The sequence below is a fragment of the Peromyscus leucopus genome, chromosome 6 (assembly GCF_004664715.2).
Source record: "Peromyscus leucopus breed LL Stock chromosome 6, UCI_PerLeu_2.1, whole genome shotgun sequence".
Classification (NCBI taxonomy): domain Eukaryota; kingdom Metazoa; phylum Chordata; class Mammalia; order Rodentia; family Cricetidae; genus Peromyscus; species Peromyscus leucopus.
The window spans coordinates 132,893,693-132,904,555 of NC_051068.1; the positions used below are offsets into that span (position 1 = coordinate 132,893,693).

General features: G+C 43.8%; 1 protein-coding gene across 1 annotated transcript in view; it reads right to left on the minus strand.

Moving 5' to 3' along the window:
- The window catches only part of LOC114701360 (UDP-N-acetylglucosamine transferase subunit ALG14 homolog), a 79,572-nt gene extending 68,946 nt beyond the window's left edge, over positions 1 to 10,626 (minus strand). Inside the window, exons 1-2 of the mRNA XM_028881443.2 lie at positions 10,384 to 10,626; positions 4,637 to 4,788 (exon numbers count right to left, since the gene is read on the minus strand). Of these exons, the coding sequence (XP_028737276.1) occupies positions 4,637 to 4,788; positions 10,384 to 10,519 (288 nt within the window). The 5' untranslated portion in view covers positions 10,520 to 10,626. The remainder of the gene's footprint in view (positions 1 to 4,636; positions 4,789 to 10,383) is intronic.
- Between the last annotated feature and the right edge of the window lie 237 nt (positions 10,627 to 10,863).

Below are 10,863 nucleotides of genomic sequence, written 5' to 3' on the forward strand. Positions count from 1 at the left end.
GGAGGTGGGCGGGGGCGGGGGGGGGAGAAAGAGGAAGAGAGAGAAAGAGAGATCACATCTCCTAATCCTTCTCAAACATTTCCACTAACTGGGGAAGAAGCATTCAAACATATGAGCTTACGGGGGCCGTTCTCATTCAAACCATGACAGATGGAATCAACACAAAACACTGAACTTTTAGCAACTACCACTGGAGTACAACCCTGACTTTGAAGTCTAAACCTTCTGTTCATCATGAAACAGTGAAAGAACAAGCAGAAAGAAACATATATAGCGACAGACATAGAATCTTTTTATTTACATATATGAAACTATATATATATATATATATATATGTATACCATATACATATATGGTAAGATGATTTCATACACAATGGGCAAATGTTGGCTGGGAATGTAGCTCAGTTGACAGAGTGCTCGCCTCAAATACAGAAAGCCTTGGATTTGATCCCCAGAATCCTATGAAGCTGGATATGGTGGTATGCAATTGTGTTTCTAGCACTTGGGAGATCCAGGCAAGGAGGATCAGAAGTTGTACTCCAAGCCAAAGAATGCTGGGGGTATAATGTCACAACAAAGACTCTCGGACATGGAAACACCCTGAAGATGCACTGCCCTTCCTAAAACACACTCAAGGAAATACCTGAACCAAGGAGAAGAGCTCAGTAGACAAGGAACAGGGATAAGCTGAGCTCACATGGCTGCCAATGTCACCCTGGGTCAGTTCTTCCCTCACAGCACTGAGGACTGAACACAGGGACTTGAGCATGCTAGGCAAGCACTTTATCACTGACCTATATTCCAAGTTCATCATGAGGTTTAATCACATTAAAACAAAGAGAATCAGAGAGACAAGTGCTTGCCTTGCAAAATCTACTATGGACTCTTTTTTTCTTTTCCTCCCATTTTTAACATTTCATGATTTCCCCCCCAATCGTTTGCACTTTCCCCCAGAGAATTCCTTTAAGTTCAACTACTGATCCGTGAATATTTTCAGCAATATTAATCTAATAAGTGTGGCGGGAGCCGGGCGGTGGTGGTGCACGCCTTTAATCCCAGCAGTTGGGAGGCAGAGGCAGGCAGATCTCTGTGAGTTCAAGGCCAGCCTGGGCTCCCAAGTGAGTTCCAGGAAAGGCGCAAAGCTACACAGAGAAACCCTGTCTCGAAAAACCAAAAAAAAAAAAAAAAAAAAAAAAAAAAAAAAAAGTGTGGTGGGCCACAAGAATATATTATAGAGATTCAGTTGTGTATTAAAGCTATACTTTGACCAGCAAAGGGTCTGACAAAAGGCACACCATTTATTATGAATATTTGATATTATCCAGCTCTTAATATTTCAGCTGTCTTCTGCTATGAAATTCTTGCGTGCCCCAATACTCCTAGAACGATTGGCAAACAGATCAGCTCCTCAGACCTGCTGAACTTGTAGGTAACTGACTTCCCTGCTGGAGCCAGTACTTGGCAAAGACAAGCTGGCAAGAGACACATAGCTTTGTTTCTTGTGCAAATGAAGCTCAGACCATCTCCTCACCTTGAGGCCTTGTGGCTCTCCAGAGCAACTGACTGAGAACAAGAGAGGTTTCCACATATCAAGGTGGAAGGTAGTGCAACCTTCCTGAGGAGGCAGAGAACCACCTGGCCAGGGAAAGAAAGACAGGCATTTTCTGTACAGCAGACAGAACGGCGCAACCAGGGAGAAGAGAAGAACACAGAGGTAATAGAGACGGTAAGGCAGAACTCTTGAGCCAGGAGTAGAGAGTAGTAGAGATGGAGAATGAAGAAAAGGAGGACGAAGATGAGGCTGAGCATAAGAGCTTAGTCATTAGCAGGACTATGAGAGGGAACTGGATGGAATTGAAGCTATGGATTTCACCCCAGAGAAATAAAGTACACGGATAAGAAGCTTGGTGCATCTAGAGTCATTCCTGCCCTGAATGCCTGACAGAGCTGTAGCTGTGTGGATAAAGTTTTGTCTTAGAGGAATAATGTTAATAGACATAAGAGCATAGTGTACGCAGATTTTTTTCCCTCAGATATCCCATGCTGGAAATCCCCGGACCTTGGGTAACCCATAAATAAGTATTAACTTGCAAAGTCTAACTGTGGTAATCTTTTTTGTTAATTCTTCCAAGGAATCTTCCTTGTTTTGAGATTGCTTCTTTGCAAAGCAAACTATAGCTGTTTAATTAATGGACTTTCCCCTGAATTTCAATGACAGCATGAAGTAAAAAACATATTCTGCCCTTTTATATTAACTTTTGGCAGAAGTCTCTGCTTTGAACCTCCTGGTTCTCTTCACAATGTCTGATCAGGTTTCATTTTCAACTTATAATCTAAACATACGTCTAGATTGGCATCATGTGAGTTCCTGCAACAACAGAAATGCTCTATTGTCTCCTGGGCTGCCAGCCTCAGAGGGTTGGCAAGTATTAGAAATGGGCGAGTGCAACTGCTGGGCCAACTTTCCAATTTCGTTTAACTAATTTAAACCGAGATGTGAAAAGCCACATGTGGCAGATGGTTGCTATACTGTACAGTCTAGTTCCAGACCTTTCTGTATTCATGACTCAGATGGGCTCTTCCAGCACATGTGGTCACCACTGCGTTCCTCAACGAGACCCTTCCTATCCTAGTCCTACTAAGCTCTGAGGAGGGTAGAAAAGATGGCTGTCAGGGGAGACAGCTCCTGGTACCGCCGTATGCGGCCAGTAGGTGGCAGCTTTCCTTCAGCATGCCTTGCTGGCCTCTCCAATGCCCTACACTGCCCTACCCAGACAGACACCCAGACACAAAGGTGGGGTGGGGATAGGGGGTGTATGCCGGAGAGTGGTAAGCAGCACTAAGCAGCACAAAGGACAACTCTTCCCTACATCCTTTTTTCCGGTACTAGATTCAAGAAAAGAGATCCCTTCAGAACGGGACACCATTGCTCCTAAGGGTGGCTGGGTTGCCTCAGCAAGAAAAGAAGTGACAGAGGGAAGGTACAAATAGAGATGCTCCTTCCTTACTGGGGTACCACTTTGACGATGAGATACACCAGCATTTAAAAACAGCTTAAATCAACCAGCATCCCCATAGGACAGGCAGACGAAGACAGAAAGGCCATGTGGCTACAGCGGTAGAGACTGGAATGACGAAGCTACAAGCTAAGGGAGGCTGAGGGCTGCCAGGAAACACCGGAAGCCAGGAAAAGGCAAGGAAGGCGTCTTCCCTAGGGACTTCTGAGGAGGCGGGATGCCGTGACCCCTTGACTTCAGACTTCCAGCCTGCAGAACTCTAAGGGAATCCATGTGTTTGAGCTGCCTGGTTTGTGGTGTCTTACTACTGTGAGAGCAGTCCTGGGAACTTACAGGCTTGCTCCCTAAAACAGAAATGGGAGCATCAGCTGGTCTCACACATAGGGAAAGTGCCACACATTTTTGGCCGGCTGAATTCATATTCTGATCTTGTTTGATGTAGAGCATATTTTGCAAGAGTACATTTTAACAATATGCTAGCTTGGAATAATAATTATGAGTTACAACGACTTATTAAAAAATTGGTGTGCGTGTGTGAGAGTATGTGGTGGGGTGGGGACTAAAGGGAGAAGGGGGAAGCTCCATTTAGTGGACCGTGATGTCCAACCAAGAACCAGCCAACCTAGCTCAACATGATACAGCAGAGTCCCTCAGCCACAGAAGGCAAAACTTACCACCTGGTTTCTATCTTACTCTTGTACATTATCTTCAGTCCTCTGCCGAGAAACCATCTTTATCTGCTAGTGAGAACATGAGCCAATAGCTTCCCACTTTTATCTTGTACAGGGCTTGCCCCTAGGGAGATGAATTCTGTTCTCTGGGCCCCAGACTCTGTCGGCCTGAGTTTTATCCGCTGTCCTCTTTTGAGCTACCTGATACAGCCCTGTGCTGGGTAACTTTTACAGAAAAAGATGCAACGTCACACAAGGAGCAACTCTTCTTCAATAAAGATGTGGTTTCACCTTTTCTTTTTCTTTTTGCTTCACTTTTTTTTTACATTATTGATTAAAATGCTAAAATAAAGTCATCAATAGGTGATAGAGAAATAATTCTAAAGGTGAATACAAATATGATTTGAAGATAAAGCAATCACAGGTCTAAGTATGATAAATATAACACATTAATAAAGAACTTTAATGAAGACCCAAGAAGTGTAATCCTGAATGCCTTATATATGTAACTATAAATCAAAACAATTTCACAATTGAAATCCAATGAAAAAATGTTTTCTTGCCGGGCGGTGGTGGCGCATGCCTTTAATCCCAGCACTCGGGAGGCAGAACCAGGCGGATCTCTGTGAGTTCAAGGCCAGCCTGGACTACCAAGTGAGTTCCAGGAGAAGCACAAAGCTACACAGAGAAACCCTGTCTCGAAAAACAAAAACAAAACAAACAAAAAAACCTGTTTTCTCTAAAATAATAATATAAGAGAGTAAGAACTACCTTTAATTTGAAGATTTAAGGAAATTTTTTTCTCTTGGTAGTAAAGGATACACATTTCTCCACCAGTACACATTGTATTGCCTATTGGGGGCAGGGCACTGAAAGACCATGGAATTCTTTTCAGAGATAATTAACCTCAACAGGCAGCTTGCAGTTTACAGGAATGATCACGTACCTTGGTAGGAGAGTCTCTCTCGGCTCGAGAACGTTCCAAAGCATGGATTTTGCTGGCACTCATCTCGTCAGACTCAGCAATGACATAATGCCTAGGTGAGTAAGCAGGGGACAAGCTTCCAACCAGCCTCAAGATCTCCGTGGTGTGACCACCTGGAAACAAATACAATGCGGCCTCAGAGGAAGAAACAGCGTGGGGAGGGGACATCGGAGAGGCAGCTGAGTGGTCAGGAGTACTTGCTGCTCTTGTGTCCATGTCCATCCTGCAGTTCCAGGGGACCAGACACCCTCTTCTGCCCTCCACTGGCACCAGGCATGCACACAGTACACATACACACGCAAGCAAGCCACGCATACTTATAAAATAAATCTAAGGGAAAAAAGGGAGAAGAAACACAGTGTGGGCTGAAGAGATGGCTCAGTGCTTAAGAGCGTGTACTTCTCTTGTAGGTGCCCAGGTTCAGTCCTGAGCACCCACGTTGGGAAACTCCAGCTTCAAGGATTCTGATGCTTCCATGGTCACCTGTAAACATATGCACATACTCCCCACATAGACACACACGTACACAAAATTAAAAATAAAATCTTAATTTAAAGAAGTAACCTGCTATGGACACATGGAAACATATCACCACATTATACCAGTGTCGTGTTTTTCAGAGGTGGGGCACTAATGTAACTGCATATTTCCCAAAAGACATGTGAATATGAACATAGAAATACAAATTATGCCCTTGTATAAGTACTACTTTTATACAGAAGATAATAAATGCATTTTAAAAATTGATACTATCATTTAAAAAAAAACAAGGAAGGTACATGGAAGTATAAGACACAAGAAAGTGGGGGGCAAGATATACATATAAAGAGAATGCAAGGCAGGGGCGGGGAGCCACTAAAATGGGATGACAAAGGATTACGGGAAGAAAGCAGCACCCTCAAACCAAGCACGGCCTTGGAAAAAAGCCAAGGAGACTGGAAATGTGAGAACAACATATGGGCAGGAGCAGGAGGCCTCTGGGCAGAGGCAGGATCCTCAGAGCATGGCAGTGAGATCTGAGCTGCTTTCATGGGGCAACAAGAATGCTGGGAGCAAGGGTAAAGGTGGAGTCAGGTCAGGCAAGCCGGAGGAAGACCAGACAAGGAGGGTTCTGTGTGGAGAAGTGACTTAAGGCGCTGACATCAGGGCGTAAGCTCCCTGGAGGAACATTGCTGGCCACTCCAACCTCAGGTCTGAGCACACTGAGGTCTTCAACTGGTGATCAGTTCCACCAAAGAAGTCTATATTCAGTTTCTTAAATTATGCTGTATAAAAAATGTTAACACTTTATTCACAAAATTGCAACTTTAAAAGTCAGCTCCAGCGCGGGCTGGAGAGGTCGTTCAGCAGTTAAGAGCTCTCCCTGTTCTGGCGGAGGGCTGGAGTCCAGCTCCCAGTAACCGCACGGAGTGACTCACGCCCGCCTATAACTCCGGCTCCAGGAGACATGACACCTTCTAACCTCCCAAGCCACCCTCCACATACACATTAATTAAAACAGAAGGCTTTCACTCAAAATCAATTACAGGCATCCCCTCAGTACCTGTGGGGCACAGGATTCTGGGTCCCCCACAGAACCCCAAGTCTCCATGTGCTCAAGTTCTTTACAAATAAACTGTGTCATTTTTTACATATCACCTACACACTTCCTCCTATACATTTTAAATCATTGCTTAATTACTTAGTTAATACAATGTAAATGCTAGCTAAGTAGTATATTGTATTTTTTAAAGGAATAGTGAAAAGTTTGTAGGTGTTCATTATGAATGCATTCTTTTTCCAGTATTTTGGATCTGAAGATGCAAAACACACGGAGAGGGAAGGAGAGCCAAGCGCATGTCCCTCTAGTTCCTGTCAGGAGAACTGTCACGATTACTACAGAAGACCAGACACCACACACCACTGAAGTTCTGCAATCAAATCCCTTATCAGCCATTCTACTTCACAAGGCCTGTGGTGGGGCCAGGCTTCCCTCTAGCATTCGCTACACTCACCTTACTCATTTCACCCTCCTTGCCTTTGGTCAGGCTGTGTCTCTTACCTAGAAGCTCCTTCATCCCCATTCCCTTGGTTGTCCTGAAAATGAGTTTCTAGTCAGACATGAACACACAGAAAGACAAGCACACAGAACGCCTGTTTCCCCTCACCGGGTCTTTTCATAAGAGAAAGCCCGTTCTTCCGGGTTCTAGAATGAATCAGAATGTGGCATCGCTGTGCGTGCACTTCAGGAACTAGAGGCACAGGTCCACTTTGTTGCTTGCCTCGCGTCTTCCTCCCTGGGGCACGTGATTGACACGTCTGCTTTCAACTTTAGTGTTTTCATTTGAGGCCTTGAAAAAGTGTTGCAGTTTGCCAAGTAGTTTTTTTGTTTTGTTTTGTTTTTGTTTTTGTTTTTTTCCCTCACAGATAAAGTCTAATATCCACAATGAAATAGGAGCTTCATAAGACTTTCTGGAATACTCTCCCTTCTGTTGTTTAAAGGAAACACTCACTGAAAATTTAACCTGGTTACTAAGTGCAGTCACTAAAATCATTGACCCTGTTACTAAATAAAGTCATTAAAATGACCGACTCTGCTACTGAGGGTCTATTTTACTCTTTGATTATATTAGGGGAGGGGGCCAAAAAGATGGCTCAGTGGTTAAGAGTACTTACTGCTCTTCCAGAAGGCACCAGTTTCATTTCCAGCACCCACATTAGGCAGCTCAAAACCACATGTAACTCCAGCTCCAGGGGGATCTGGTAACCTCTTCTGTCCTCTGCAGACATGTACACGCACACACACACACACACACACACACACACACATACACACAAACACATACACAGACATAAGTAAAAATAAATAAAAAATAGGGGGGATAAAATCCTTTTAGTAGATGGGCATACACACAAACATGCAACTATATGTGCATAAATAAAAGTTAATCTTTAAAAAAGAGACATTGGTGAACAATAGGAACTGGTAAAATACTATTAGCTATACCTTAACACACACCTAGCATCCAATCACTTCTTTACTTTCTAAGATTTATTTAATGTGTATGAAGGTTTTGTTTGCACGCACATCTGTGCACCATTTGACTACCTGGTGACCATGGGAGTCAGAAGAGCACGTAGGATCCTCTGGGCTGTGCACAGCTCCTGGGATTGACCTAACTGGGTGGTGAGGGGATGAAGAAAGGACAGACATGCAGACACACATACAGAAAAGCTGGAACTGGGTGGTCTGGGCACTCTGAAGAAGGAGCTGCAGGACCCTAGAAGCTCATAGAGTTTACTATATACAGTTGAACAGGAAAGAAGGGTTATTACATAGTGATATACAAGGAGACAGGGTTATTATATACAGCTGGACAAGGAGGCAAGATTAGCTCTGTAGGAGCAGTCTCTATAGGGGAGCAGTTTTCAGGCTGTAAACATTGGGGTAGGGGGAGCTTTAGTGGATATTTTCTGAATACTCTATCAACATTCTCACTGGGACCAGAGAAAGGCTTTGTAATCCCTTTGCACCTTAGCTAGGCTTGGCCACTACCATGGGGTTGAGACATTTTGAAGTCCCTGATATATGTCTTAGTTAAGGCTTTATTACTGTGAAGAGATACCATGACCACAACAGCCCATAAAGGAAAACATTTAATTGGGGCTAACGTACAGTTCAGAGGTTTACCCCATTATTTTCATGGTGGGAAGCATGATGGTATACAAGCAGATACGGTGCTGGAGAGGTAGCTGAGAGTTCTACATCTGGATCTGCCGGCAGCAGGACGAGAACACCGAGCCACTAGACCTAGCTTGAGCTTCTGAGACTTCAAAGTCTGCTGCCAGTGACGCACTTCCTCCAATAACCCCAGACCTACTTCAACAAGGCCACACCTCCCAATAATGCCAGTCCCTGTGGGCCTCTGGGGCCATCTTCATTCAAACTACCACAATACGGCATGACTACACCAAGAATACACATTCCCTCAGGACTTCACTGAATTCCTACAAGATCCTTGGAGCTGGAGTTCCAGATGGTTGTGAGCTACCCTGCGGGTGCTGGGAGTCAAACTCTGGTCCTCTGCAAGAACAAGTCCTCTTACCTGCTGAGCCACCTCCCCTGTCCCTCCACTTCTCACCACCTCCTCAGCTACCATCTCGCTCTAAGCCGCGCTCACATGAATTATGAATACAGCTTTTATAGATCACATCCCCACTTCCTTTACTTCTGGAGGCTATTTTCAACCCGACACCCAGTGTGCTCCTACTTAAAAAAAAAAATTGATAAATATTTTACTTCTGCTCAAAGTAAATGCTCTGGCTCTGCTCACTTAAAATAACTTGCATTTCTTCTATGGTTAATATGAGGTTTTGGTTCTCTGTGTGGTAACTACTCCTTCTGTTTCACCTTCTGTTAGCTTTTCTTTTTCATTCACCGCTGTATCTCTGTCCTTTTCCTAGTGCTTGGAACAGACATTAGTCTGTGGCAAGTGATACCAGTTTTGTTTTATTCTATTATTTGTTTTATTGTATTTATTCTATTTCCGGTTTTTTGTTTTGTTTTTCCAGAGCTCAGTTTAGTGTCTGGCCTTTCCAACGACTCAAAACATGCTAAGTAAATAAGTAAGGAATTATAATGGCATGTAAGTTTGGTACATTTGCTTATATTATACATATGATTTCATGGGTGTAGTTATTCATCACATAATGCTTTAGTCAATGATAGTATACTTGGCAGCAGTCACACGAGATTAAAAGGGAACTGAACAATCCTTATTGCCTAGTGACATGATAATCATCATAACAGGATAGCCCAAGGTGATCTATGTTTGTAGTGCTATATAAACAAATTTACTGTGCTGCCTATCATATAAAAAAGTACAACATATACTATATTATACACAGTACATAACACTATATAATGACAATACACAACTACATTACTGATTTATGAAATTCCTTTATTAGAGTGTTCTATTTTTAAAGTTTTACTGTAAAACTACAAGCCCAGTTGCAGAGGCAGCCTTAAACACCTCAGATTTGCTGTGTCTTTTGACCGCATCATTTTCTATTAGGCTTGATTTAATTTTGTTTTCCTGCCCCTGGATCAACATATGCATTCCAGATAGCACTGATGTATAAGATCGGGTATCACTTTGGTTGTGTAAAGTCATGTCTGACTGTACACCCGTTAAAACTGTTCATCTAAAATTTTAAGTTTTAAAATTTTTAAATTTTCATATTGAAACTTTATTTTTTAAAAATTAAATTTTCACTCTGAAGGTATTGTCGTATGGAACGTCCACTTTTTTATCCTCAAGGACTTAGCACATTTATGTAAGTGCGACAACTCTGCCTCATTTACCATGGAATGTTCACGTTTCTTAAACTAAATACAAAAACCCTAGATTAATAACGCGCGGCAGCGAAGAAGACAATGTATATCAGCATCAAGAGGCTTCAGTGTACTCCGTCGCTAATTATCTGTTAGAAAGCTGTACACAGGCTTAATTACAGACAAGTGTAAATTACTTGTCTTAATGACAAGGTGGCTGGGGGGGGGGGGTGCATCAGCTACGGGCTGACCGGTTCCGGGAACACAGAAAAACTACAAATCTCAGCATGCAGCGCTCTTAAAGGCGCTAAGAAGGCCGAAGAGACTCGCGGTGCACTCTGGGGTTTGTAGTTCTGGACACAAGTACGTCGGCCACCTCCGGGATGCTTACCAGATCCGGCTACTATCAAGAGTCCGAGCGACTTTCGGCGAGTGACGTGATGGGGCCGAAACACAGCCCATAGTCTCTGGACCAGCAAGATCGTCACCGCTCCCACTGCGGCAGTCAAAATCAGAATGCTCACCATGCAAACGGCTGGCACACGCGTAGTATTTCCGGTGCGAGCGGTCAAAGGTTGCAAGTACGCCCGTCAAGTAGAAACAGGGAGCGAAACGCCCCTCTTGTGGGCGGGGCTTGTCGGCTCTGATGAGTTGGGCGGTCAAAGTTCAGAAGTGCAGCTCTGATTGGAAAACGCAGAGCGACGTATCGCTCGCGTTTGGTGGGCGGGGCTTGTCTGTGATGGGCGGAGCTGAGTGCAGGAGCCCGAAGCCAGGCTGGGTGGAATGGTTAAGACTGTCTTACCTGAGTTTGTGCTGCAGTTGTGCAGGCGAAGATGAAATTGGGAGGTTAATTACTGGAGAAGTTTGATTT